We start from the raw sequence: 25,762 nt of genomic DNA, 5'->3' as shown, positions 1-25,762 counted from the left end.
CGGTCGGCGGGGGCGGGGGTGGCGGGGGGCGGGCCCGGGGGCCGGTCCTGCCCGGTGCCGCCCCGCCGGTCACGTAGCTCTGCGGCATCGCAGCCACATTTACCGGGGGGCCGGAGCTCGCAGCCCGCAGTTCGCGCCCGCCGCCGCCGCCCTACACGGTACGGGGGAGCCGGGGGTCGGGGGGAGCCGGGGGGCTGGGGGGAGCTGCCGGGGGGCAGCCGGGGGACGCCGGCGGCGGGAGGCGGCAGCCCCGCTGAGCCTCCGGGATGTCTCCGTGCGGCATCCCCGGGGGTCGTGCAGGGCTGGGGGTCTCCAGGGCAGAGGGACCCCCGGACATGGGGGTGTTGGGGGGTCAGGGAGACCCCCCGGTGCGCTGGCGGAGCTCGAGCCCCGATGGGGCCGGCCGGGGAATGCGCTGCCCCGAGGGGCATCACTGGCCCCGCGACGGCGACAGCCTCGGTGTATCGCCATCCCTGGGGTACCCCAAACTCCGAGTACCCCCATCCCCGGCTTGTGCCCCCCGTTGTCTCCCCGTTCCCTATTCCCGGGGTATTATCGTTCTTCCGGGTTATCGCCATGCCCCGCGTACTTCTCCGCGGGGTATCCCCGGCCCTGGGGTATCACCATCTCCGGCGTCCCCCAGGCCCCGGGTACCGGCAGACGCAGGTAGTGCCTCCCTGGGGTCTCTTCTTCCCTCTTTCCCAGGGTATTTCCGGCCCCCCGGTATCCCCATCCCCGGGCCGTTTCTATCCTCCGCGGGATATTCCCGGCCCCAGGGTACCCTCATCCCCATCCCCGTGCCCTCGGGGCCCTGCCCAGGTCCCCGCGGAGCTGCGCTCCCTCAAGATGGCTGGGCTGGGGGCGGGCTGGCAAGGCAGCAAAATGGCTGGGAACTGCCCGGCATCCTCCACTAATACCTGCCACGAGGCTTACACAACACCCCTGACCGGTGGGGTGGTGGTCCCAGCCCCGTGGAGGGTCCCGGGACCCCGCAGGAGGGGGGTACGTGTGGTTTCGGGAGCCGCCCCGGTGGTGCGTGACTCAGTCCCCGTGCGCTCGCAGCCACCGCCACCATGACGCACCAACACCCCGCGCTCACGGCCGAGCAGAAGAAGGAGCTGTCGGACATCGCGCTGCGGATCGTGGCCCCCGGGAAGGGCATCCTGGCAGCTGATGAGTCTGTAGGTCAGTTTGGGGAAAAGGGGGGATCTGCCCCGCCACCCCTTTTCCCCACCCTGGAGGCTGACGAGGTTGTTGGGTGCCCTCAGGGAGCATGGCAAAGCGCCTCAACCAGATTGGGGTGGAGAACACAGAGGAGAACCGCCGGCTGTACCGCCAGATCCTCTTCAGCGCCGACAGCCGGGTGAAGAAATGCATCGGGGGGGTCATCTTCTTCCACGAGACCATGTACCAGAAGGCTGATGATGGCACCCCCTTCGTCCAGATGATCAAGGACAAGGGCATCGTTGTGGGCATCAAGGTGTGGGGGGATGTCCGGTGGGTTTGTGGGGTGCTGAGGGTGTGTGGAGGGTGTTGGTGGGGGCTCAGCACCGCCTTCCCCTCACTCCACAGGTGGACAAGGGTGTTGTGCCACTGGCTGGGACAGATGGCGAGACCACCACGCAGGGTAGGTAGAGCGGGCAGGGGATGGGGCTGGGGCCAGGAGGTTTGGGGCCATGGGTTTGGGGCTGTGGGGCTGACGCACTGCCCGGCAGGTCTGGATGGGCTGTGGGAGCGCTGTGCCCAGTACAAGAAGGATGGGGCTGACTTTGCCAAGTGGCGCTGCGTGCTGAAGATCAGCGAGCACACCCCCTCCGCGCTCGCCATCATGGAGAACGCCAACGTCCTGGCCCGCTATGCCAGCATCTGCCAGCAGGTCTGTGTGTGGGGCCAGGCATCACCCCACAGGGTGGGCAGTGACCTGTAGGATGGGTATTAACCTGCGTGGGCGGGTATTGCCCCATGGAGGCGGGCACAGATCTGTGAGGCTCAGCATTGACCCTGTGCATTGATGACCCCTGGGGATCATCCCATGGGTGGGGCGGGACGTGACCCGTGTGCTAGGTAACACCTCACGTGGGTTATTGGGCATTGCCCCGTGGGGTGGTCATCACTCATGGGATCAGGCATCAGTCCGTGGGGCCAGACATTGCTCAGTGGGGCTGGGCATCACCTCACAGAAAGAGACATTGCTCCATGGGGTCAAGAATTGACCCTCCCAGGCTGGGCATCCCCCCGTGGGGCTGGGCATCGCTGGCAAGGGTTTTGGTGTTGAGCCTTAGGGGTGAGCATCGCTCCCTGGGTGTGGGCATTGTCCCACACAGCCATGGGGCTGGGGGATGCCCAAGGACATCACCGTGACGGCATCTGCCTGCCGTTTGCAGAACGGCATCGTGCCCATCGTGGAGCCAGAGATCCTGCCTGATGGTGACCACGATCTCAAGCGGTGCCAGTATGTGACGGAGAAGGTGAGTGGTGGGGTGGCAGCAGGGTGGGCACCATGCTGTGCTGTGTCCTGCTGGGGGGACTCCACACTGCCCATCCTCTCCAGGTGCTGGCAGCTGTCTACAAGGCACTGAGCGATCACCATGTCTACCTGGAGGGGACCCTGCTGAAGCCCAACATGGTGACCCCCGGGCACTCCTGCCCCACCAAGTACAGCCCAGAAGAGATTGCCATGGCCACTGTCACCGCTCTGCGCCGCACTGTGCCCCCAGCCGTGCCAGGTACCAGCCCTGGGATGTGGCAGGGACCAGGAGGGGGATGGCCTGTGTCCCCCCGCCCAGTGCCATAACCCTGCTCTCTGCAGGTGTCACTTTCCTGTCTGGGGGTCAGAGTGAGGAGGAGGCTTCCATCAACCTCAATGCCATCAACACGTGCCCACTGGTGCGGCCATGGGCCCTCACCTTCTCCTACGGGCGGGCGCTGCAGGCGTCGGCGCTCAGCGCCTGGCGTGGGCAGAGGGACAACGCGGACGCCGCCACCGAGGAGTTTGTCAAGCGTGCAGAGGTGATGGGGGTGGCCCTCCTGGGAGGGGGTGCTGAGGGCTGTGTCCCCTGGGGTGGTGGGGACACCAAGGGCTGTGCCACCATGGGGTGGTGGAGAGATAGAGGGGGCTGTATCCCCCAGGATGGCGGGGACGCCGAGGGCTGTGAACCCATGGAGGGGGGGATGCTGAGGACTGTGTCCCACAGGGTGATAGGACTGTGCCTCATGGGACAAGGGATGCCAAGGTCCGTAGTCCCTGAGGAGGTGACACAGTACTGTCTCCATGGGGCACAGTGAGAGCTGTGTCCACAGTAGGGGAGTGGAGGGTGCCAAGGACCAGATCAGCTGTGGGATGATGGAGGACACCAAGGGTTGTGCCCAGTGAGATGGGGACACCAAGAGCCCTGTCCCTGTGGGAGGGGGATGCCAAGGGCTGTGACCCCAGGGACTGGGAGACCCCAAGAACCACACCCCAAGGGGTGGGGGGAAACCACTGACATTTCCTTTCCCCGCAGGTGAACGGGCTGGCGGCGCTGGGCAAGTACGAGGGCAGCGGGGACGACTCGGGGGCCGCCGGGCAGTCCCTCTACGTGGCCAACCACGCGTACTGAGCCCCGGCCAGGCACCCCGCCGGCCCCCGCCCCGGCCCCATCCCCGTCACCGCTCACACCCCGCTTCCACCCCAGCCACCCAGGGGAGCCACCACGCGGGGAGGGGAAGGGGAGCGCGCCCCGCGGGCCGGCCCCACGCCGCCGCACCCGCGCTTGGAGTGGGGGGTCCGGGTTCCTCCGGGCCCTGCAGGGAGCCACCCGGGTGCCCCTTTGGCAGGGGGCTCCGGCCGGGCAGTGAGGGGGGATTAGGGCAAGGCCGCGTGGGGGGGCAGGAGGGGAGGCCTGGGGGTGCCCCTGCCCTGCCGTAGCTTTGCAGTCCTGGTCGCCGCCGCCCTCGGGGGCGCCTGTGTTGTGTTCGCCGTGTGTGCACCCCGTGTACCAAATAGCCTAACAACGAATAAATGGTAGAGACAGCGCTGCGCCGCCTCTTTCCTCGCCGCGGGGTGCCCGGGAACCACGAGCTGCCCCATTCCGGGCTGTCCAGGGCCCCCGCCCGCTCCGGGCACCTCCCGCAGCCTGTTGTGCTCACTGGTGCAATGAGCTGTGCCCGGTCTCAGCCCACCCACAGCCATCGGGAGGCTCTGTGAGCTCGGCTCTGTGAGTTAGGCTGTCCCTATGGGCCATGGGGCGGGTGAGGAGCCCTCGAACAGCCCTTCTCCTCCCCAGTCCCTGTGTCCTCCCATCTCCCAGTCCCGCTGCTTGCCGTTGCACGAGAGGCTCCCCCCCCCGACCCCCAAGCACGCAGCAATACCGCGTGTCCCTCCGCGGCACTCGTAGAGCACAAGGCCCGCCTCCTCAGGGCCGGGACATGGTCTGATTGGGTTTTCTGCCCGCCCGTCTGTATCGCAGAGCGGCGCACTCCGCGCCTATTGGCTGCCCTGGGCATAGCGAGCGTTGAGTGGCTTTGGCTGGGCGCAGGCCACGCCCCCCGGCGGGGCCAGGAAGTGAAAATGGCGGCGGCGGCGATAGCGGCGGATGAAGCAGGTACTGGTGGGGCTGGCGGTCCGGCGCTCACTCACTCACTCGCTGTCTCCCGGCTCCGGTCCCCCGGCCCCAGTCCGCAGGGAGCTGGGCCCGTGTTGAAGTACTGTCCCTGCAGAGCGGGCGCGGGGCCGGCGCGCCGCCCTGTCCTTCGCGGCCATCGCCGTGGTGCTGGGGCTGCCGCTGTGGTGGAGAACGACCGAGACCTACCGCGCCGCGCTGCCCTACGCGGACATCGACGGGCTGGGCCAGCAGTCGGTGAGCGCCGGGAGGGGCCGGGGTCGATGGGAGCTCGAGGGGCTCGTGGGCCCGCGCTGACGCTGCCACTGTGCAGGTTCAGCTGGTCGTGCCCGTCGCCGTGGTCTTCAGCCCGGGGTCCGTGCCCGGGGACCTGCCGAGCCCCCTGCCGTTCAGGGACGTGCAGGAGATGAAGATTTCCGTGAACTGTGAGAGACACCCCTGCTCCCCTTGGCTGTCCTTGCCCCATCTGTCCCTCCTGGGTACCCTCGTTCTTCCCCGGGGGCTCCGAGCCTGCTCGTAGCTTCTCTCCCGGGCAGTCCGGAGCTCCTCAGACCCCAAACCCACGTTCACCAGCACGATTCTGCCCTGAGCCGGCAGTGCAGGGAGCAGAGGGGACAGTAAGGTCTCCAGTGTGCTGCAGGGAAGGGACCAGCTTCTATCCCTGGGGATGTAGACGAGGGAGCCCTGGGAGGGTGGGATGTGCCTGTGTGATGAGGGGCTGCCCTGCTGCCTGCAGTGACCAGCTGATGCCACGTGCCGTGATGGGTCACCAGCTGGTGCCCAAAGGACCTTGCGGCATGTGTCCTCCTGGGGTTGCACCTTGTCCCTCTGAGCCACCTCTGAGGGGCCCAGGGACCAGGATTAGCAGATTCATTCAGCTTTATCCCCCTGTAGTGGGAACCAGCGTCACATCCCGCTACGAGATGGCCTATCGGGGCACCATGGCCCAGGAGGAGGCAGCTCTGGCTGCGGCCACTGCACGAGGTACTGGAGCAAGGGACTGGTGAGGAGAGATGCTGAGCACCTCGTCATTGCTGAGCAGAGGGCACACTTTGCTGTGTCTCAGAGTGAGGATTGGAGTGAAATTCCCACCCTGCTGATGACTCTGTGTGTTCCCCAGAGGCTGACGCTGCTCTGCGCCCGCTGCAGGACGTCTCGATGGGCTCCCTGACCATGTACGTGGTCCCCGAAACCTCCTCTCTCCTGCCTCAGGTAGGGAGGTGCTTCACCCCTCAGAGGTGTCTCGGGGGGAGGGATGTGTCACAGGTGGCTGTCACAGGTGGCACTGAGGTGTTCTCCTGCCCATTCCCCAGGGCACCAGTGTCTATGTGGGGAGGCACCGCAGTGCCCTGGTGAGGGCTGAGGGGGGCCTGGCTGCCCTCCACGCCCGCCTCCGGCAGGTGACACAGGTGATGTCCTTCACGGCCACCTCCATTGCTGCTGCCCTCTCGGACCGCGTGCCCGACAGCCGGCTCAGCCCCGACGCGCGGCGCTCCCTGAAATCCAGCCTGGGTACGGACCTGACCTGGGGAAAGCCTGCTGTTCCTGGGGGAGATCCCCTCTCTGCTCCACTTGTAGCATCCTTGTGTGTCTTCTGGGCTAACAGACCCCGGGGTCTTCCCTTTGCAGTGTCTCTGGGGCAGGGTTTGTACTGTGATTGCTGTGATGGGGCACTGGTGTGTGACTGCATTGGGGCAGGCCAGGGAGGAGGGGTCAGATCCTGCTGCTCTGGGGAGCTCTGTGATGGTGCTGGCTGTGCTGGTGCCTCACAGGCCGTGGGTCCTTGGCAGGATATGAGATCACTTTCAGCCTGCTGAATCCCGATCCCAAGTCCCACGCCGTGGACTGGGACATTGAGGGGGCTGTGAACCGCTATGTGAAGCCCGTCCTGGACAAGTTGAGCTTGGTGGCCAACTTCTCTGTGGACTCACAGGTGAGGCCTGGGAGAGGCAGTGGGGAGAGCCCAGCCCATGGCTCCTCAGTTGCCCTGGGACGCACTTCTTTGCCAGCAACGTGTCCCTTGTGTGCCCACAGATCCTGTACTACGCTGTCCTAGGAGTGACACCACGCTATGACAAGGAATCTTCCAGCTTTCTCCTGAGTGCTCACAGCCTCCCACATGTCATCAACCCCGTGGAGGCTCGCCTGGGTGAGCACCGTGCTTGTGTGGCTTACTGAGATCTGCCTCACGGGACCTGGCTCTTCTGAGGGAGAGGGGGCAGCTGTGCCAGTGGCCTGTGCCCTTTTTCCCTGCCAGCTCTGGATGGGAGCAAGGGTGACTGAGACCTGCCAGTGTGGCAGTTCTGCTTGGGGCTGGCTGTGAAGGAGGAGCTGGGCTCTGGGCTGCTCTTGCTGTCTCTGCTGGCCAGGAGAGTTCTTTGACTCTGTCCCACTGCAGGCTCCAGTGCTGCCTCACTCTACCCTGTGCTGAACTTCCTGCTGTATGTGCCAGAGCGCTCCCACTCCCCCCTGTACATCCACGACAAGGACGGAGCCCCAGTGAGCACCAATGCCTTCCACAGCCCCCGCTGGGGCGGCATCATGGTACGGGACCATGGGGGTGCTGGCAGTGCTCGGACAAGGTGGAGGCTCCCTGTTCCCAGCTGGTGACCTTGCCAGTCCCGAGGCTCCAGCTGTGCCTCACTGACATGCTCTCCTGCAGGTTTACAATGTTGAAGCCCCTGCTTCCCCCCAAGCCTCTCTTCCGCTGCACGTGGATGTGGACATGGCACGAGTGATGGAGGTTTTCCTGGCCCAGCTCCGGTGAGGATGCTCTCTTCTCTCCCTGTACCTCTCTGTGCTCTCCTGGCCCATGTGGAAATCAGTGGGGTCAGAGCAGGCTGGACCCAAGCAGCTCGTTTGCTTCTCACACTGTTGGCTCTGGAAGGCTGAAGGTGGCTTTTCGTGGCCTTTGAGGTGCTGGCTAATGGCCATCACTGCTCCATGGCCAGGAGTGCTGGCACATCTCCCATCTCTTAAGGTAGGAGGGTTTGCTTGTCCTGCCCCAAATCCAGGAGGCAATTAAGCAGGATGGGTACTGAACATAGCAGGGAATAAGAGCAGGGAGCTTGTGGAAATGCAAGTTTGTGATGTGGGCTGGGACCTTCCCCTCTACTTCCAGGTTACTCTTTGGGCTGTCTCGGGAAGAGCTGCCCCCCGAGTTCTTGCTGGAAAGCCCAGGGAATGAGGGGCTGGCCGACTGGGAACTGGACCACCTGCTCTGGGCCCACACTGTGGAGAACATTGCCACTGTGTCCACCACACTGACCTCGCTGGCCCAGCTCTTGGACAAGATCGGGAACATTGTCATCAAGGATGATGTTGCCTCTGAGGTAGTGCTGGGGCACCCTGAGGTGGGCAGTGGAGGGGACTGGGTGTCCCTGTGATCCTCCATGGCCAGGGACTGACCCTTGGCATTATTCCCTCACAGGTGTACCAAGCAGTGGCCTCAGTGCAGACTGCTGTGGCCAAGCTGGCCGTGGGCCACCTGCACTCGGCTTTCCAGGCCAGCAAGGAGGCCGTCACCTCCTCGGAGCGGGCTTTCTTTGACCCATCTCTCCTCCATCTCCTCTACTTCCCTGACGATCAGAAATTTGCCATCTACATCCCACTCTTCCTGCCCATGGCTGTCCCCATTCTCCTGTCACTGGCCAAGATTGTCCGGGAGACCAGGCAGCGTAAGAAGGAGCCCACCAAGATGGACTGAGCCCATGGCACTGGTGCTCTGCCTTGGGGCTGTCCCCACCTCATGGGACGTGTTGTCACAGACTCGTGGCCCAGGAAAGTGCCTCAGAACAGTGTCAAGGCCAGGCCTGGCAGCTTGGCTTGGGTCTGCTGTGGCCAGAGTGCAGGAGTGGGAAAAGAGGCTGTTTTGAGGAGTGGGAGATGGTCTCAATCGGGGTACCCTTCCCCAGAAAGGCAGAGAGGAGATGGAGGGGGCTCCCTGTGTGCACCCCCAGCCCTGTACTGTGTTCAGAACAAGCTGCTGTGTAAATAAATAACCCCCTGTTGTGTGGGGGGGCTGGTGTGGGGCTTTGTGAACCTCCATGAGTCATCTGGGAAGGGGGGGAATACCTATTGCCCTGCCTTCCCCTGGCCCAGCTTTCCTGCCCCCACGAATTTCTTTGTAGGGTTACTCCTATCTTATGGGTATTATTTTGTGGGGTTATTCCTGTCTTATGGGTATTATATTACAGGTCAGCTTTACTCCTGTCTTATGGGTTTTTAGCCAAAAATACTCAGTTGTGGAGGGGCTGGGGGGGGGGCAGGTAATGGAGTCTGTGTCCTGTTGAGGGGTGCAGAGTCCCTGGGGGCTGCCACACCTTAGCGGGGTCTAGCTCCTCTGCTGTGTGTCAGCCTGAGGGTCAGGAGGTGGGTTATGGGGGGGTGCCCCTGTGCTCTCCGCGGCAGGTGGGGGGGTCTGTCCTCACCACACCTGCGTTCCTGGGGGGCTGCCCCCCCATGCAGGGGCGCTGGCGTGGGGGAACGGCATCTTCTCCAACAGAAGCCCTCCTGAGCCCCTGGGAGCAGCGAGCGGGGGGTCTGTGTTGCCCCTTTCCCCTCCTTTCCCCCCGCCTTCCCGCGGACCGGGCGGCGCTGTGCCGGCGGGGGCGGGCCGGGGGCGGTGATGGCGATGCCCCTCCCGGTGCGGCGGCGCGCAGCGGGGCCGGGGCCGGGGCCGCTCACACCGGCGGCGGCGGCGGGGCCATGAAGGTGAAGAAGAGCGGCGGAGCCGGGGCGGCGGCGGCGAGGACCGAGGAGGAGCTGGGCCGAAAGGCGCTCATCGGGCCCGACGACGTGCTGGGGCTGCAGCGGGTCACCAGCGGTGCGTACCGGGGATGGACCGGGGGGGGGATGTACCGGGGAGCCGTGGGGTGTGCAGGGGATGGGGACCGTGTCCTGGTGAGGGGGTTAACCCCGGGGGGAAAGAGAGAGCTAATCCCCCTCTCCCCAGGGGACAAGGAGTTGGGGATGCACCACCTCAGGGGAAAGGGTCTGTGCCCGGGATCTGAGTACCACCGGAGGACCAGGGATGCCCGGAGCTGGGGATGCAACCCCTCGCCCCAGGGATGCGATCCCTCAGCTCTGGTCGTAGGTCGATGCTCCTCGCTGCTCTCCCCATCACCCCTTTCTTGTGTCTGTGCCCTAAGTGAAGCCCCCCCACCCTGTGCCCGCAGCAGTGGAGCAGGCTGGATCCCTGGCCACAGCATGGGGGGCTTCACTGCAGCCCATCCTTCAGCCCCCCTCCTCCAGGATCTTCCTCCCCAGTGTAGTACCCCTGGTCTTAAGGGCATCCTGGGGGCTGGTGGGTGGGAGTGTGTGACTGGAGGGTCTGTTGTGCTTGGCAGAACAGCTCAGTTGGGACTGTCTGCTGCCATGGACCTGCCAGGGTAGCAGCATGCGGGGCTGGGGGAAGGCCAGGACAAGGGGGAATGGCTTCATACTGACAGAGGGCAGGTTTAGATATTAGGGAGAAATTCTTCCCTGTAAGAGTGGTGAGGAACTGGCACAGGTTGCCCAGAGAAGCTGTGGCTGCCCCATCCCTGGAAGTGTTCAAGGCCAGATTGGATGGAGCTTGGAGCAACCTGGTCTAGTGGAAGGTGTCCCTGCCCATGGCAGGGGGTTGGAACTACATCTTTAAAGTTCCTTTCAACCAAACCCATTCCATAGTAACACATGTGCCTAAGGTCAGCCTGGTCTTGGTGATGCCCAGGAGCGATTTGCCCTGGTGCCCCAAAAAGACCTTTTTGCATGTCCTGGGACCTTTGGGTTGTCTCTCAGTAGTGGCAGGTTGGGCAGGAGGAGGTGGGCTAGGGGTCTGGCCGTGCTCCCCTGTGTCTCACAGCACTCTGTGATGTGGTGTCAGAGCTGGTTTTGTGTCACAGGCCAGGACTGTGGGGTGTGACGAGCCCCAGAGAGGAAGGATGTGGCTGTGGGTGCTGGTGCGTGCAGGCAGCCCTGTGGGGCTGCGTGTGTGAGCAGGATGGGAGGGGACGTGGTGTCAGCCCTCAGGAAGGGGTTACAGAGGCTCCTCTGAGAGAGGGGCTGCTGGTGCTGCGGGGTCCTTGGGTCCCCTTCTCCGAGCCAAGCTGCTATGCTGGGCTGCAGCAGCGTGATTCACTGCCCAGGCCTAGAAATCCCCTGCCTGTAGCAGGGAGAGCCATGCAGCAGGCACTGAAGCATCCTGCCAGCATCCCTGGAGGTGCTGCTGTTGGATGGTGAATCCAAGCTGTGTTAAGCACTCTGTGCTCACTTCATGGCAGCCTGTGTGTCCCTGCCCTCATCAGTGCTGTCTGGAGAGGACAGGGCCACCCTGCACCCTTGCTCCTGGGGTGTGCAGACCTCACGTGGCATCAGTGTGCATGGTGCATGGCTCTTGGTAAGCATCTGCATTCCCAGGGCACAGGGAAGGCTGATCTGGTCAACCTGACTTCTGAGCCAGGCTGGGAGCAGAGGTGGTTGTTGTCTGCATCTTCCAACCCTGGGGAAGCATGCTCTGAAGCACAGGGAAGATGTGAAATGCATGAAAATGTTTTGTTCCCCTCCTGCTGTGAGAGTTGCTGGTACCAGGGTAGTGCAGGGGTGCAGATGGGTCATGTCAAACAACAGCCAGGCACTGTGAGGATGTCCCATGGTCCCCAGGGGAAATGCTTTCTGTCCTACTGAGTACATGGGAGCCAGCAAACTGCACCTGAAATCCTCCATGTGGATTTGGGGATACAGGTAAACAACACATCTGTGTTGAGCATATGGTATCTTATCACCTGGGAATGCTTTGCAGCTCCCCTTCTCAAGCTCACTTTTCCACCTGGTGGGTTTAACAGGGAGCAAAGATACTAGAATATTTTTCAGGTCTTTAACACCTAATGATTATTTGGGGCATTTTGTGACCTTTTCTCATTTCCATGCTCTTAAAAACAGATGGCCAAAAATACCAATGTGAAACTGTTCCACTCTTCTGCTCTGAGCAGCAGGGAAGAGGAAGGACCAGCTGTGAGAGAGCTCATGGCTGCCCCAGGCCCAACCTCTCCCCTTGGAGATGCTGAGTCGGAGCAGACACCACACCCTGTTGCAACAATTCTGGCTTTGATGCCCAAAATTGTGGTGCTTCACACAGTTTGAAGTTGAAGGAGGAGTTGGTGGGGCTGTAGCAGAAATGTCCTGGTGCCCTGGGTGTCCTCTCTTTTTCCAGATAGAGGATAATCCATCTTTATCCAAACCCATGGGCCAGTGGCACGGCAGCTCGCGCTGTCGAGGGACTGTGTAGTTAAGTTGTGTCCTGCCCAGGCCACCCTGCCAGGTCCTGGGGTGGCCTGGCCATGTTTTAACATTGCTTCAGGAGGGCTTGGTACCACAGGAACATGTGTTTTAAGGATGCTTATGCCATGAGTAGCCTGTGTGTTTCTGAAAGGCCTGCCAGCCTGTGTGAGGGGAGGTGGAATGCTAGCTACAGCATAGAATGGTTTGGGCTGGAAGGGACCTTAAAGACCATCTCATTCCAACCCCGTGCCCTGGGGACACCTTCCACTAGACCAGGTTGCTCCTAGCCCCATCCAACCTGGCCTTGAACACTTCCAGGGATGGGGCAGCCACAACTTCTCCGGCCAACCTGTGCCAGTTCCTCACCATTCTCACAGGGAAGAATTTCTTCCTAATAATCTTTCCATCAGGAAGCACAGCTGGTCTTTCCTTTCCCACTAGGTACAGCTGACAAATGACCAAATGTGAGATGGCTGGGGCTGGGAGGGTGGTGATGCAGGATGTGGCTCTGTGGCAGGACACCCTGTCTGTGGGCAGCCAGCTGGGCTCTGCTCTTAATGTGCCTCTAATAAGCTTAAAGGAGGAGTTGTGCAAACTGCCCTGCATATGCTATGTCCTTTCAATGTTAAATTCTCCAGCATCTCCAGGCCCGTAATGTTTCCGGGTATGTGGGGGGTCCAGCCTGACAGATCTGGGATGCTGCCCTGGGATATCTGGGCCTTTTGGCCAGGCTGGCTCTGGCGCTGCTCCAGCTGGATCAGGTGTAAGGCAAGCAGAGCATTTCCTTTGCAATTAGCAAGATTTGTTACTCGCTCACACAACTGTGGTCAGAAAAAGCGGAAAAGCCTTATGACGTGATTAATTTAAGATTAGTAAAGGAGTGGGGCAGAGCTCAGTTCAAATTGTAATTAATTACTGAAGCAACCAGAGGATCAGAGGAGTCAGATACGTAACAAAAGACAAGCTCTATCCTCTGAGGCTGCCCTGCTTATCACCTGCACACTTTGTCTATAATACAAGATTAAATCATGCATTTTAGGTTTTATTCTAAAGCTGATTTTATTTTAGTGAACCAAGGGGTTAAATAATGGATTATATACTTGGAAACAATTTCAAAACAAATCTTATTTTTAAATAAGGAACACGTACATAATCATTTCTGAAAGTAATCTCTTCCTCGAGCTGTCACTGGGGATTTCTTTGAGACTTCTCTAGGCAGCTTTAGCTAAAGGCCAGCCTTGGCTGCCTCAGTGGGTTGGGCAGAGTAGACCTTTCCTATGTGACTTTCATACCAGTTTCCCTGTAGTCAAATAACCGAAAAGCTAAATAAACCATTTCCCTGCCCTCTGCCTCAGCAGTTCAAGTCCTGTAAAGCTGAAGCAGCCAGGATCAAATCCATTTTTAAAGCTGTAGGGTTTGGGTAAGCAAGGACCAGGAGGGTACACAGGGAGAGAGGCATTAACAGGAATGTGAGGCAGATGTGCATGAATCAATCTTCAAAGCCACTCCTGGACCATGACTTCCCTCTCCAGTTAATTGGGAGAATGTATTTTATTAGGAGCTCTGACGAGCTGCGGGTGTTTGTGAGGATGTTAATGAATCACTGTTCTGACTTGTCCAGGGCTGTGATGTGTTGATGTGTTTTGATGTGCTGATTTCTTGTCTCAGAGTGATATCCCAGAGCTGTGCCAAGCTGCTCTCTCCATGACTCTTCCCTCAGCACCCCCACATAGGCTGTGAACCTTTCCAAGGCTGTGTGATGCTGCGTGGCTTGGGGTCTTGTGTAGATGAAGGGTGTTTTTGGAAGTCTCACAGTACAATATGGGCTGTTGAGATTCTCAGGGGCAGCACACATGGTGTGTGTGTGTGTCACAGGATTCCTCCTTCTGCCGGGGTCGTGGGTTTGGGCCATCCGTGGTGGAAATGGCAAAAGTAAGAGGGAAGCTCTGGCATCCGCCAGGGGAGTCTGGGCAGAACTGGATGGCTTTGGCTCAGCCCTGTGTAAGAGCAAAAATAGCTGATTTTGTTAATGTTGTGCACGTGGTTTCAGACTTTGAGTGCAATCAGCATGAAAAAGGGGCAGGAAAAAATGTTTGGATGCTTTGGAGGTGGGGGAAGAACAGCTCCATCCTTCCTCAACAAGGCCTGTAGGGCTGTGATCAAATTAATTGTGAGAGGGTGAAGTCTGGAAAGCTCTAGCTAAAAAAAAAAGAAAGGAAAAAAAAAAAGAGATGAGCAGGCTGCCATAAAAAGCAAGAGCCTGGTGAGCTGTGCAGTAGGACTCAGCACTTGAGGGGCTCTGGGGACCTTGGAAAGTGCCCCAGCTCAGAGCTTGCTGGGCTGCACCCCTCTGCTTCATTCACAGTGTTGGTCAGTAGATGTGCTTCTGTGGAAAAACTCCTGTGGGATCCTTCTAGTGCAGGATTTTTCTTCTGGGGCGGCATCACAGCAGCCTAATTCCGGAGCTAGATGGGAGGGCAGCTGCCTCCCTCCCCAATAACACCCCCAGGCTTTGGTTACCAAACCCCATGGCTCTAGAAATGGAGTGGATTCTGGATCCTGGATGGCTTAGTTTTACAGGACTTGAACTGCTAAGGTAAAGGACAAGGAAGTAGTTTGTTTTTTTCTTTAATTGACCTCCTGTTGTCTGGGCAGGTGTGTCAACACCACCTGGAACCCGCCCTGCCTTCCCCTCGAGGTCCTGCACTGTGTCCTGCGTCACTGCTTGGCATCTTCACGGGGTTCGGGCTATTTTTGCTCGCTTCCTTCTGAGACTCTTCAATCTGATAATCTCCTAATCTCCAGCTCCTGGCAATTCCTCTGCAGTTGTCTTTGCCTTATACCTGGCTTAGGTCTTGGGAGTTGTCTTCAAAATAGCTCCTGACCTTGTTGGTTAATGCATGTTAAGAAATAAACCTGCATAGCTGCGGGAGCCTTCTCATTCATTCCCTAAATTCTTGTTGCCTGTGTTGGGGAGAGAAATTCCTGTTTCAAGTCACTACCCTTCCATCAGTCTCTTGTACAGTATCTCCTGGTTTACACCCATTTTCAAGACCAGATTTTGAGTTCTTTCTTACCCCAGGTGCACTCTGCTTTCCTTTGTGGGCTCTTGAGCTCTTAAAATAGGAGCTGCCCAATCTGGGCTTAGACTCTGATGAGCACCACAGAAATATCCATGGTGTCTGTGAGAGGGGACACGTGCTTTCTCCTGATTGCAGAGAAGGAGAAGGGATCTTGAAAAGAGCACAACAAGGAGTGTGAACCCTACTGCCCATAAACTCCTCTTGATAAAACGTGCCTAGTGGGGTGGTTGCAAAGGAAATTTGAAAATATAGGATTGATTTTAGCTTTCTCTGATGAGGATCAAACACCTAATCTTATCCATTGGGTAACTGGAACAATAGGAAGAAGGCCAGAGGAGAAAGTGCCTTTGTTAGCTTTCTTTTTGTATTATCTAGCCCTGTGTTATCCCTCACCTTTTGTGCTCCTCTGTAACACCAACTGTTAAAATACATGCCTAGAAATATGCACCAGGGTTCAGGATGTGCCAGTGTTCACAGGCAGTGCCTGCTGGCATTGTCTAGGCTGTTTTGCTGGTTTAGTTTGCAATTTTGGTTGGATTTGGGATGGAAGAAAGGTTTCTTGAATGAGAACTGGCTCTTTTCTGGATTAGGCAGTGGAGGCACCACCTCAGAACTGGAACAGGGAAGGAGCACCCACTGGGTCTGAGAAGAAAGCTAGAGTCCTCTGAACTGTTTGGGGTGGTTTTGGAATAATTTTTTCCTATGAAGGGAGTAGGAGAATTCATGAAGGAACTCATCGAGCCAGGCTCAGGAAGTCAATCACCTCTGCTGCTTCCTCAGACCACAATGGTGTTGTTAGTTGTGATCCAAACTTTTCAAAACCATGGTAGGCATTAAGATAGAAAACATCTCTAATAGTGGGGAGTTGCAGATCTTTGGGCAGGATCCAGAGACTATGGGAAAGAAGCTGGAGAGGCACCAGCAGGAGTAGTGATGTGTGAGTGAGAAGTGGCTGCTAATGCCAGGCTTGGGCAGGTTTCAAGGCTTTGCTGTTTCCTTTGAGATCAAGTTCAACTTGGTGAACGGTTTCCAGGAAGAGTTTGGGGATGGAGGTCTGGGATATGGCAATTCCCTGGACTTTAGGAAGGAGTAGGAAATGCTCCTCTTTTGTGACCTGCTTTTGCAGTGGGTACTTTGAGACAAAGGCCAATCTGATGGTTTTCCTAGGGCAGTGCTGCTGTGTCTGTCCCTTTATCCCTTGCTCAGAGCGTGCTCTGTCATCCCTAAATCAGGTGAGTACTGAAGGCTTGGTCAGGAACATACCATGATTATTTGGTTATTAGTAGGGAAACAACACAACCTGCTCCAGGGGAAGTGGAAGAAATGAGAAAATATTCTGTCCTGAGAAACCAACCCACCGTTCTTGTAACGATCCCCTCCACAGGGGTTTGAGCTGCCTCATGCCTAACTAAAATAACCATGGATGCTACCTTCTTTCCCCAAATTGTGACCATGGTGAATTAGGATAAGGAAAGCAAATGATACATTTAAGTGAGTCACGAAAGTGTGGGCAACTGGGCCCTACAGTAATTTAAAAATAAGTATGGGATGAGATTAGCAAATCTGACAGTGCTCAGCTAAGCAGAAGGATCTGCCAATTGCAAGCAGCCCATTCTCAATAAGACCTTCCAGTGTAGCCGCAGGCTCCTGTTATGTGTGGGGAAAAAACCAACACGTGGCTACTTTGATTGATTTTTGAACAGGAATAGCAGAAACAAATATAATACAGACTGAGAGGAATAGATATTCCTCTGGTTTTTTTCCCTTCTAGGAAGACTGGGCACTGCCAGGGGAGGAAAAACCACTTGATTGCAGTATGCTGGCAGCTGAGCTTCCCAAATGTCATCCAGTTGTATCCTGACATGTTGATTAAAAAAAAAAAAAAAGGTTTTTAAAAATATTTTCGGGGCAAAAAGAGTTGGAAAATGCAGTGTAGGGGTGCAAACATCAATGAGCAGGAGCCTGGTGGGGATTCTACCCGGGTTTACTCTTCTTTGGAGGCTCTACTTGGCTCTCCTCTGCTCCAGATGAGTCATGGACACTGTTACTGCAGCAACGCTGCTGCCAAGGAGGGGGATAAAGCTGTTGCCATGGTGCTGGATGGGCAGGAATTCTGCAGGAGTAAAAACACTTAATAATTAACTTGCAGACAAACGTGGCTTCAGATTTGCCCGCGTGCTCTAGGGAAGGTGTCCCGGGCTCCCAGGCGACTGCCCCCTCTTCTGTACAGCCCCTCGCCTTCCCGGGAAGCAGCCTGTGGCCATGGAGGGAGGCAAAGCTGGACTGTGGGAAGCTGTGCCTGCTTCCATCAATTTGTATTTTGCATGTGGCTGCCCAGAGCTGGGAAGTTGTGGGACGGGTTAAGAATTTGGGTGGCTGATGTGTCAGAGCCTAAAATCCCAGTGTAATTGCAGGACATCTCCCTGAGGAATGCTAAACATCAGGGCTTAAGGCAAGGGCTTGGTTTAAATGCCTGTCCCGTCTTCTTGGCTACTGGTAAAGGCAGAAAAGACAATTCTGTGCAGTTCTTGGGCTATTTGGCCAAAAACCAGCCTTGTGTTTTCTTGTGGTAGTAGAAAAGTTGAGCTTTTAGCTTGTTTTGCCTGATAGTGTGGGTGCTGGTGTTAGTTCTTCCTTGTGCTGTGTTGATAGGGAAGGGAAAATCCCTGCCAAATGCCAGGGATGCTTTGAACACTGTCCTCTCTCTTAAAGCCCATTTATAGAATTGTAGAATCTCAGAGTGGTTTGGGTTGGAAGGGACCTTAAAGGTCATCTCGTTCCACCCCTGTGCCATGGGCAGGGACACATCCCACTGGACCAGGTTGCTCCAAGCCCCATCCAACCTGGCTTTGAACGCTTTCAGGGATGGGGTATCCGTAACTTCTCTGGGCATTCTTTTGAGCATTCACCATATGGGGATGTTGGCGAGCAGTAAAACTGTCCAGAGAGGGCATTTAACACCTCTGTTCCTTGTACCGAGTGTACTTGGAGAGTTCCCCAAGTTATGGAGATTTGGAAGGAATAAAAGGCTTCTAGGAAAATGTTCATGCTCAGCAGCCCAGGAGCAGTAGCTCAGAGCAGTCCAGGATTTGTTATACCTGTGCTGAAGTTGGGTTGTCATGGGCAGATCTGAGCTCTGGGCACTTGTATCTTGTTTTTATGTAGTCAGTGACTAAGCCTAAGGTGCATGGATGTATTTGAATTTCAGAAATAGGAAAGCAGAGAGAAATAAGTGATTAGCTCAGATTAACAGCAGGAATTAGTAGCTGAGAAAGTGCTAAGAATTAGAATGTTAAAGTGTTATTTTCACCTTGGAACCTCCAAAACCAGTCTCCTACATCAAGCAGATGTGCAGCTGTTTGAAAGCTGACCTGACTTGTCTACATACAGCATTTATTTAGGTTTGTCAGGATAAAGTAAGTTATTGGAGCTATTTTCAATCTGTGCTGTATGTGCAGTGGAAATGAGGCACCACTGCTCCTTCCCCAGGGAGGAGGCTGATTCCCGTGCCAGGAGCTGGCTCAGGGCACAGCAAGGCTGAAGGCTAAATCCGTGGGGCTTTAGTAGTGGAATCCTCATCACTGGAACTGTTCAAAAGCCAAGTGGATGTAGCAGTTGGGGACATGGTTTAGTGGTGGACATGGCTGGGTTAATGGTCAGATTCAGTGACCTTAGAGGGCTTTTCCAACCTCAACAACTACGTGATTCTGTAATGATTTTCTCCCAAAGACACTGACTCTGCTGGAAGTGGGGATGGGCTCTGCTCCCTGTTTTCCTAATACAGGGAAAGGCTTCAATGCCATTTTCAGTGCTGAGGAAAACAAGTCCTTATGTGGAATGAGTATCAGTGGAGAGCAGAGGCCACCCTTTGTCTGCAGAGGGCTGGAGCAGGGAGGTGGCACAAGGGAGGACACTCCTGTTCCAGTTAAGTGCAGTCGGCTTAACGCTCCCAAAGCTGCTTAGCCACTTGCATTCTGCCATAGGGCAGTTTTTAAAACAGGCAAAGCCTCTTACATTGGAAAGGCTGGGATTTGATGGAGGTGCTGACTAGTCTGAGTACCCTGGGAGTAAATGGATGCAGAAGTTGCTGGCAGAGGGTTGGGAAAAGGTGATGACCTCTGGGTCTATAGGGGAGAGAGGCCTTTTCCCTGTCCTGTCCGAGTAGGGCATTCAGAAATTAGACTCTTCAGAGACATCAGTTTTGAATTAAAATGGGCAGTAGCGGGGATGCATTTGGGCTGCTCTCCCTGCTTGTGTGGCCTCCAGAGAACATCTAGAAATTTCTGGTATTTCAGGGCAGCCTTCATTCAAATTTTTTTTCCTCTGCAGATTATTTGTGCACTCCAGAGGAAAATGTTTACAAGATAGACTTCACCAGGTTTAAAATCCGGGACATGGAGTCTGGCACAGTCTTGTTTGAAATCACCAAACCAGCAGCTTCAGGTGAGTGCACACACAAAATAACATTTTCATGAACAAACACATGCTGGTGTCTGCTTCCCTTTGCCTTTTCCCACTCCTTTTACTCTGTACATTTCCCAGAAACAGGAGATGCTCTTGACTGCAGGAGGGCTGGAGTCCCAGCTTGCAGCAGAAATGTTTTTCAGGTGTCTCTTTGTACCAGCACGGTGAGCAGAGCTCGCTGCTGCTGTGCTCTCACGGTTACCATCTGTGACAGGAAAGGACAGATGGATGTTGTAAACAGAAGCAGAGGAGGAGGAGCAGGAGATCACCGTGTGGTTGTTTCTTGGCTGTTCATCAGCTTGTGCCCCCCCCCCCCCCCCCGTGCATAGTTTTGCTGTTAATTTAACATCTTTCACTAAGGACCCAGGAAAATGATATTTCCAAAAGGGAGAAACTTTGTCAATTGGGCAAATTAGACAAACTGAAAATTTGCCCTTTTTTTTTTTCCTGAATTTTTAGATGGTACTTGTAACCATCCAAGTGTTACCTGTTACCAGTGGCAATAAAAACCCAGGGCAACTGTTTTTTTCCTGATTATGCTCTTACAACCCTTCCCCACCTTCCTGCAGGTGAGAGGGAGTTTTCTGTAGCTTATGGGTAGCAAACCAGACATGCTAAGGGGAGATGGCTTGTTCAGAGTCACTCTGCAGTCGTGATCTGAGGTAGGAGCAGTGAATCACTTCAGAAGGTGAGCAGTGACTCAAACTAAAGGTCCATCTTCCAGTACTCCATCTCCAAGTGACCAGCAGTGGATGCCTAAGGACAGGAGGAGGGTGAGCTCACCATCAGGCTTCCTCAGAGTGGTTTCCTGGCTTATGTTACTCAATAACGTGATCGCGAGTATTTTCGCCGGGTTTCTGTTTCTGAGATGACTCTGACAGGGTTTGCTTTGCCCTTTTCCAGAGCGTGAGCACAATGACAGGAAGGACGTGGACCCCAACGCCGGACGCTTCGTTCGCTATCAGTTCACCCCGGCCTTTCTCAGGCTGCGGCAAGTGGGAGCCACGTGAGTAACTCCCCTCTCTGCTGCTTGTGCTAGCACAGGAAGCAACTGAAATCCTATAGAAAACGGCTCTTCCATTTTGATCCTGTCAGGAAGTTGATGTAATAGGGATCTTTTGTTGTCGTGAGGGTCTCCAGGTCTCTTTGCCGGACACCTCGCCTTCTCCATCCCTGTAGCTTGTTTGTTTACCTCAGGAATGGTGTCGAAGAGATTGATGCTAAAAGGGGCAAAATAAGGTGGGAAGAGTACCCAGAGAAGAGAAGGCTCTGGAGAGACCTTAGAGCACTTTCCCATGCCTAAAGGGGTTCCCAAGAGAGCTGGAGGGGGACTTTGGACAAGGGCCTGGAGTGACAGGACAAGGGGAAATGGCTTCACACTGACAAGGCAGGGTTAAATGGGATATTGGGAAGAAATTCTTCCCTGTGAGAGTGGTGAGGCCCTGGCATAGGTTGTCCAGAGAAGCTATGGCTGCCCCATCCCTGAAAGTGTTCAAGGCCAGGTTGGATGGGGATTGGAACAACCTAGTCTAGTGGAAGGTATCCCTGCCCATGGCAAGGGGGGTTGGAATTATATGGTCTTTTAAGGTCCTTTCCCACCCAAACCATTCCGTGATTTTATATTCCAGCTCTTTTCTGTGCATTATAAGTTTATTTGTCAGAGGCTCCTGCCAGCTTCAGAAGATTTGTCTCTGGCTTCCACACTGCACTCCCCAAAAAACATCGATCCACAGATACATGTGAAATGATGAGGTCATGTTTGACCTTTGCCATGTCTGGCAGTGCTGCTTGCATCCTTCAGTAAACCACCACAAAATCTGACACCTAAAGAATTGTCTTACTTGTCTCTATTTTGAGTAAAAAGAAGGAAAATATAGTATAAACTATGGTTTGTAATGCTGTGTTTGTGTCCCTGTAGAAGGCTTTAATGAAAAGAAGAAATGATAATTTAGTTAGTGATGTGGATTTATATTTTTAGCCTTTTTTTTTTTTTTTTCAGAGCTCTCTTCTACCTTTCGGGAATGACGCAAATCTTTTTTAGGCAAGAAAGCTCACATCAATCTTACCCTTCTTTTTCAGGGTGGAATTCACAGTAGGGGACAAACCCATTAATAATTTCCGTATGATTGAGAGGCACTACTTCCGCGATCAGCTGCTGAAAAGCTTTGACTTTGAATTTGGCTTCTGCATCCCCAGCAGTAAAAATACTTGTGAGCACATCTATGAATTCCCCCAGCTCTCGGAGGATCTCAGTAAGCTCTCTTTCATTTCTGGGTTATCACACTGTGATGTGCATCTGAGGTGGTTTGGGGGAGCCCTTTCTTAAAAACTGTCTGTAAAGAGTATGTTGGGTAGAATAATTCATACTTTTAGATCTGTGTTAACACTGATTTTGTTTTTTGGTAGCTTGCATCCCATCACCCACCAGAGTTGCTTTTTTAGTGTGTTTTTTTAATTTGTAAAAAGGAAGCTTCATATCTGAGAGAAAAAAGATAATTGTGTTATAAAACAACCAAAAAATGGGATTAAAAACGCATCCAATAAATGGATGACTTAAATGTTATGTTCTGTTTTAATGTTTGATGTGCTATATTGAGAGCTTGAGAGGTTTTAGTATGAACATAACTTTTATTGTCTCTCCTCTCTCCCAAGGCACAACAGCACAAGCACTAAATCTGTGTGATCTTATTCTTTACAACCCCTAATTGTGTATGTCAGCACTAATATTACAGTCTGTAGAAAATACAGTGAGACACTTGCTGCCTGCTTATTATCAGACCAGAACAAATTTCTTTTGAGTTCACTGTTAATCATGTTTTTCTTTTAAAAAAAAAACCAGCAAAATAAACCCTGGAAACTGTAACGTGATCTCATTTTGAGGTTAGGTGGAGCAGTTACCCTTTTATGGTGCCTTGATGTATTTGGATTATGAACATTTTTCATCCCTGAAAGTGTTCAAAAAAATGTCTGGATGTGGCACTTGGGGACGTGGTTCAGTGGTGAACATGGCAGTGCTGGGTTAGTGGTTGGACTTGATGATTTTAGAAGGCTTTTCCAACATAAATGATTCCATGGTTCTATGATTCCGTGATTATATTTGAGTTGTCTCAAAGATACTGTCAGCAAATGCTTTGGGTTGGTTCCCATTTGGGTTTTTCACCTGAAGAGTTTGCTGCTGTCTGAGCGAAAACCTGCCTGAAATCCTGTGTTTCCTGAGCATATCTGCAGTGTGACACTGTTAATTTCGTTTGTTTTGTCCTTTTTTACCCCCTGCAGTTCGAGAGATGATCCTTCATCCCTACGAGACACAGTCGGACAGTTTCTACTTTGTAGACAACAAGCTGGTGATGCACAACAAGGCAGATTATTCATACAGTGGAGGACCTTGAGCGCAGGATGGGCCGCGCTGGCCTCCCCTTTCCTATGGAAGTCGTCAGGGATACCAACACCTTCAGTTCTGCTGCCTGCAGTGTCAACCGGACAAAGGATCCACAAAACCAAGGACTCTTTGCCACAGTAGGAGTTTCATGACTAAATTTGCCGGTCTCATCTCTTTTGAGCTTTGAAGCAGACCCAGTTCTTCAGAACTTTAAGCTGAATGATCTTTGGATACCAGTTCCCTAAGTTCTTTAAGTGTCTGCTTTGAAAATGGCCTTGTGGGACCTGGGGGATTTTGCCCTAATTCTGTGAATTTGTGTTCTTGCCCTCAAGTATCTTTTAGGACATGATTGCTTTCCCAAAGAATGTAATCACAGAAATCACGTGAGAGGATGGATGCAGAGACAGAGGTTTGGTTGGTTGTTTCTCTTTGTCAGTGCTTCAAAGGCCAATTTAACTTGTCCATCCCGTCAAAAATGTCGAGCATAGCATCTCACAAAGGCAAGTTTCATCTTTAGATTGGCTCTCTCCATAAGTATTTCATCCTTTAGTTTTGGTCCTTCTATTTAATGTTCTGTTTAATCCTGGAAATGCCGAAACTCACAATGAAGACCAGTAGTTTAATGACAGAGCTGTTTTAATTGGGTACTGTCCTTTCACATTTCAGATGAAGGTAAATTAGCATTGTGGGTCTATGAACCTCCATAAGTACCTTCCATTCATTTCAGGTTTTGCAGAATAATCAGGAAAAATGGAAGGATTTTAGCTTTATTTAACATTTTCACATAGCTAACATTCAGCCTATTCATGCTACACATTTCCATGTCTGGTTTTTTTTTTTTTCATCTCTGCTCAATCTTCAGTACTGCTTGTTAGAGCAACACTTTCATTTGTCTATGGCAGCTGGAGTATGTGGAATTTCCAATTTTCTATTTGTATCTGCATTTAAAGAATGTTATGACAGTGCTTTCCCTTTGTTAAAAATGTTTCACATCGATAATTAGTACAGGTGAAACAGTCTAATAATGTACAACTTAAAGGCACAGGAAAAAATTTAGCAAGAGCTCTCTCTTCAGACTCTGGAAGAAGTTTAAGACCAATTTTGCCCAAGAAGTAGCAGCACCAAGAATAAACCAGTATGGGGTGGCCTGTTGTCATGAAACCCCTACTCTAAAGGTCAGTTCACTGATACTTTAAAAAAAAAAAAAAAAAAAAGGCAGTTGAAGTTTGTAGATATTTCTATAAATACTTGATGTCTCCATGTCTAATTCTGTGAGTTGAAGTGGAACATTCTATGTTAGCCTCGGATAGGTGTGATTGTAATAATTTTTATAAAATACCATTTCCAGTTGTGCTGAGCATCTTTTTAGTCGCAGCCTACGTCAGACAGGACTACAAGTGGTTCCAAGTGTAGCCATCTGCCCAAGAACAGGGAGGTTTTTGTGCTCTTGCTGGGGTTGTGGTCACTGTTAAATGTGTCACAGGTTGTATTTGGCTTGGCTTTCTTGAATTCTGAGAGAGGATTCAGTTTTCTAAAGAAAACACAGTGGGTTTAGGTTACAGCACAGAGTTTTTACTAAGCTTGGTAGCTACAAAAGTATGTAAAATTCACTGATTTTACACAACTAGTAGTTGTAGTAATTCTTATCACAATGAGACTTGTATTTATCACTATTTTTTGTCTCTACTATATTAAATCATACAGCTAGCCTATGGCTGACTGATCTGTTTGAGAGATACAAAGAATTTTCTCCTTATTTGTATAATGCTCTGAGCTACTGATCATTGATTTTACAGCACAATAATTACTAAAGGTGAAAATAGTTTCAAAAATTTTGTCATTCCTCCCCCCCCTTTTCTTTTAGAATCAAGGCTGTTAAACTAACCATATATACAGTGACATTTTGCAAGTTTAAGTATTTCTGAATTTTGTTTCAGCTCTTGAAGGAGAAAATATATTGACTTAGAGACAGAAGAGAGTATGTGTGTTTATAATTAGCACCCTGCACAGAGGTTTTTTGGTGGTATTTTTACCTGCTGTTCATAATAGTCACTTCTGTGCATAAGATTTTTAAAAGACTGTTAGGAATGGTACTTGCCCAGAATAACCAGCCATATATTTAATATGGAAATATTCATCTCAGTATGTCTTGGTGAGATTAGCTGTGCTTTGGTGTGGACCCTTGGGTCATTGTACAGAGTTTCCTCTCTGTACAGCACATTGTTGCCACCTGCAATAGTCATGTTCTGCTCCTTTTAAGACTTTGGACGTCAAAACCAAAATAATTCCATAAAAATATTACTGTAGTCAATGGAAACTTGAGTGGTAGACATGCCCCTTATAAAAGAACCACGAGAAAATCACCCTGTCCCCAAGAGGGCAGTGTGTTGTTGGATGGACCTTCTGACACTGTATTTTAGGGTAGGTTTGAGGTTAAACACAACAGTATGAATTATCTGCTGCTGATCTCCTAAAATCTGGTAATTCAGATTCCATGGGTAGTAATTCCAGGCTAACAGAAAATTTGGTGTGAATCATATAGGAGATACTTTACTGAGTCAATTTGTTGTCTAGTATTATTAGGAATATTTTAAACCAGAAACAAAGATTGGACATTTTCAATAAAATTAATTTCAACCTATTGTAGCTTTAGGCAAAGTTGGAGGAATTTTAAAAGTCCCCAGAATTTGCTACAAATAACAAATTCTGATTCTTAAACCATGACAAATAACAAAACTTTCTGTGGGAAGTGTAATGAAGGTACTTTTTTCTGTGTTCCACTGGAGCAGTTATCACTGTTATCTCCCTGTTTTACTTGGAAAAGCCTTGTTAGCATTTCTTTAAGGTCATCTGCATCCACAGTCTTTACAAACTTGTGGGAATCAGATAAGCTGTAAAGTGAAACCCACATTTTTTCCCCTTAAATTGGCAGTTGATTCTTACTATAAACTGGTTGAAAAATTAAATCTTAGCAG

At 53.0% G+C, this 25,762-nt stretch overlaps 3 protein-coding genes across 3 annotated transcripts; all 3 read left to right on the top strand.

Moving 5' to 3' along the window:
* Positions 1-40: 40 nt before the first annotated feature.
* On the top strand, positions 41-4,015 carry ALDOC (aldolase, fructose-bisphosphate C). Its single transcript, XM_027660376.1, has 9 exons — positions 41-158; positions 1,063-1,185; positions 1,269-1,480; positions 1,573-1,627; positions 1,716-1,876; positions 2,385-2,468; positions 2,552-2,726; positions 2,810-3,009; positions 3,504-4,015. The coding sequence occupies exons 2-9, from the start codon at positions 1,074-1,076 to the stop codon at positions 3,597-3,599; spliced, it is 1,095 nt and encodes a 364-aa protein (XP_027516177.1). The 5' UTR covers positions 41-158; positions 1,063-1,073; the 3' UTR covers positions 3,600-4,015.
* A 477-nt stretch (positions 4,016-4,492) lies between these two features.
* On the top strand, positions 4,493-8,633 carry PIGS (phosphatidylinositol glycan anchor biosynthesis class S). Its single transcript, XM_027660375.1, has 12 exons — positions 4,493-4,583; positions 4,699-4,838; positions 4,915-5,026; positions 5,496-5,585; positions 5,722-5,813; positions 5,915-6,113; positions 6,392-6,534; positions 6,636-6,750; positions 7,000-7,145; positions 7,264-7,364; positions 7,723-7,933; positions 8,032-8,633. Exons 1-12 carry the CDS (start codon positions 4,550-4,552, stop codon positions 8,305-8,307), a joined length of 1,659 nt encoding a protein of 552 aa, XP_027516176.1. The 5' UTR covers positions 4,493-4,549; the 3' UTR covers positions 8,308-8,633.
* A 643-nt stretch (positions 8,634-9,276) lies between these two features.
* Positions 9,277-24,001, top strand: UNC119 (unc-119 lipid binding chaperone). The gene is made up of 5 exons (XM_027660377.1): positions 9,277-9,426; positions 19,274-19,387; positions 20,312-20,414; positions 21,488-21,660; positions 22,685-24,001. The coding sequence occupies exons 1-5, from the start codon at positions 9,309-9,311 to the stop codon at positions 22,795-22,797; spliced, it is 621 nt and encodes a 206-aa protein (XP_027516178.1). The 5' UTR covers positions 9,277-9,308; the 3' UTR covers positions 22,798-24,001.
* The last annotated feature ends 1,761 nt before the right edge of the window (positions 24,002-25,762 follow it).

This window comes from Corapipo altera, unplaced genomic scaffold, assembly GCF_003945725.1.
Source record: "Corapipo altera isolate COAL_440 unplaced genomic scaffold, ASM394572v1 271, whole genome shotgun sequence".
Classification (NCBI taxonomy): Eukaryota; Metazoa; Chordata; class Aves; order Passeriformes; family Pipridae; genus Corapipo; species Corapipo altera.
Note: the sequence above shows the minus strand (reverse complement) of the source record. Positions and strands in the feature narration are given on the sequence as shown.

Bases quoted from the DNA above. Each gene is read 5' to 3' on its own strand.
- ALDOC (XM_027660376.1), top strand. From the start codon at position 1,074: ATGACGCACCAACACCCCGCGCTCACGGCCGAGCAGAAGAAGGAGCTG. The intron at 2,727-2,809 runs GTACCAGCCCTG...TGCTCTCTGCAG, and splicing joins TGTGCCCCCAGCCGTGCCAG to GTGTCACTTTCCTGTCTGGG. The intron at 3,010-3,503 runs GTGATGGGGGTG...CTTTCCCCGCAG, and splicing joins AGTTTGTCAAGCGTGCAGAG to GTGAACGGGCTGGCGGCGCT.
- PIGS (XM_027660375.1), top strand. From the start codon at position 4,550: ATGGCGGCGGCGGCGATAGCGGCGGATGAAGCAG. The intron at 6,114-6,391 runs GTACGGACCTGA...GGTCCTTGGCAG, and splicing joins CTCCCTGAAATCCAGCCTGG to GATATGAGATCACTTTCAGC. The intron at 7,934-8,031 runs GTAGTGCTGGGG...ATTCCCTCACAG, and splicing joins AGGATGATGTTGCCTCTGAG to GTGTACCAAGCAGTGGCCTC.
- UNC119 (XM_027660377.1), top strand. From the start codon at position 9,309: ATGAAGGTGAAGAAGAGCGGCGGAGCCGGGGCGGCGGCGGCGAGGACC. The intron at 9,427-19,273 runs GTGCGTACCGGG...TTTCCTCTGCAG, and splicing joins GCTGCAGCGGGTCACCAGCG to ATTATTTGTGCACTCCAGAG. The intron at 19,388-20,311 runs GTGAGTGCACAC...GCCCTTTTCCAG, and splicing joins CACCAAACCAGCAGCTTCAG to AGCGTGAGCACAATGACAGG.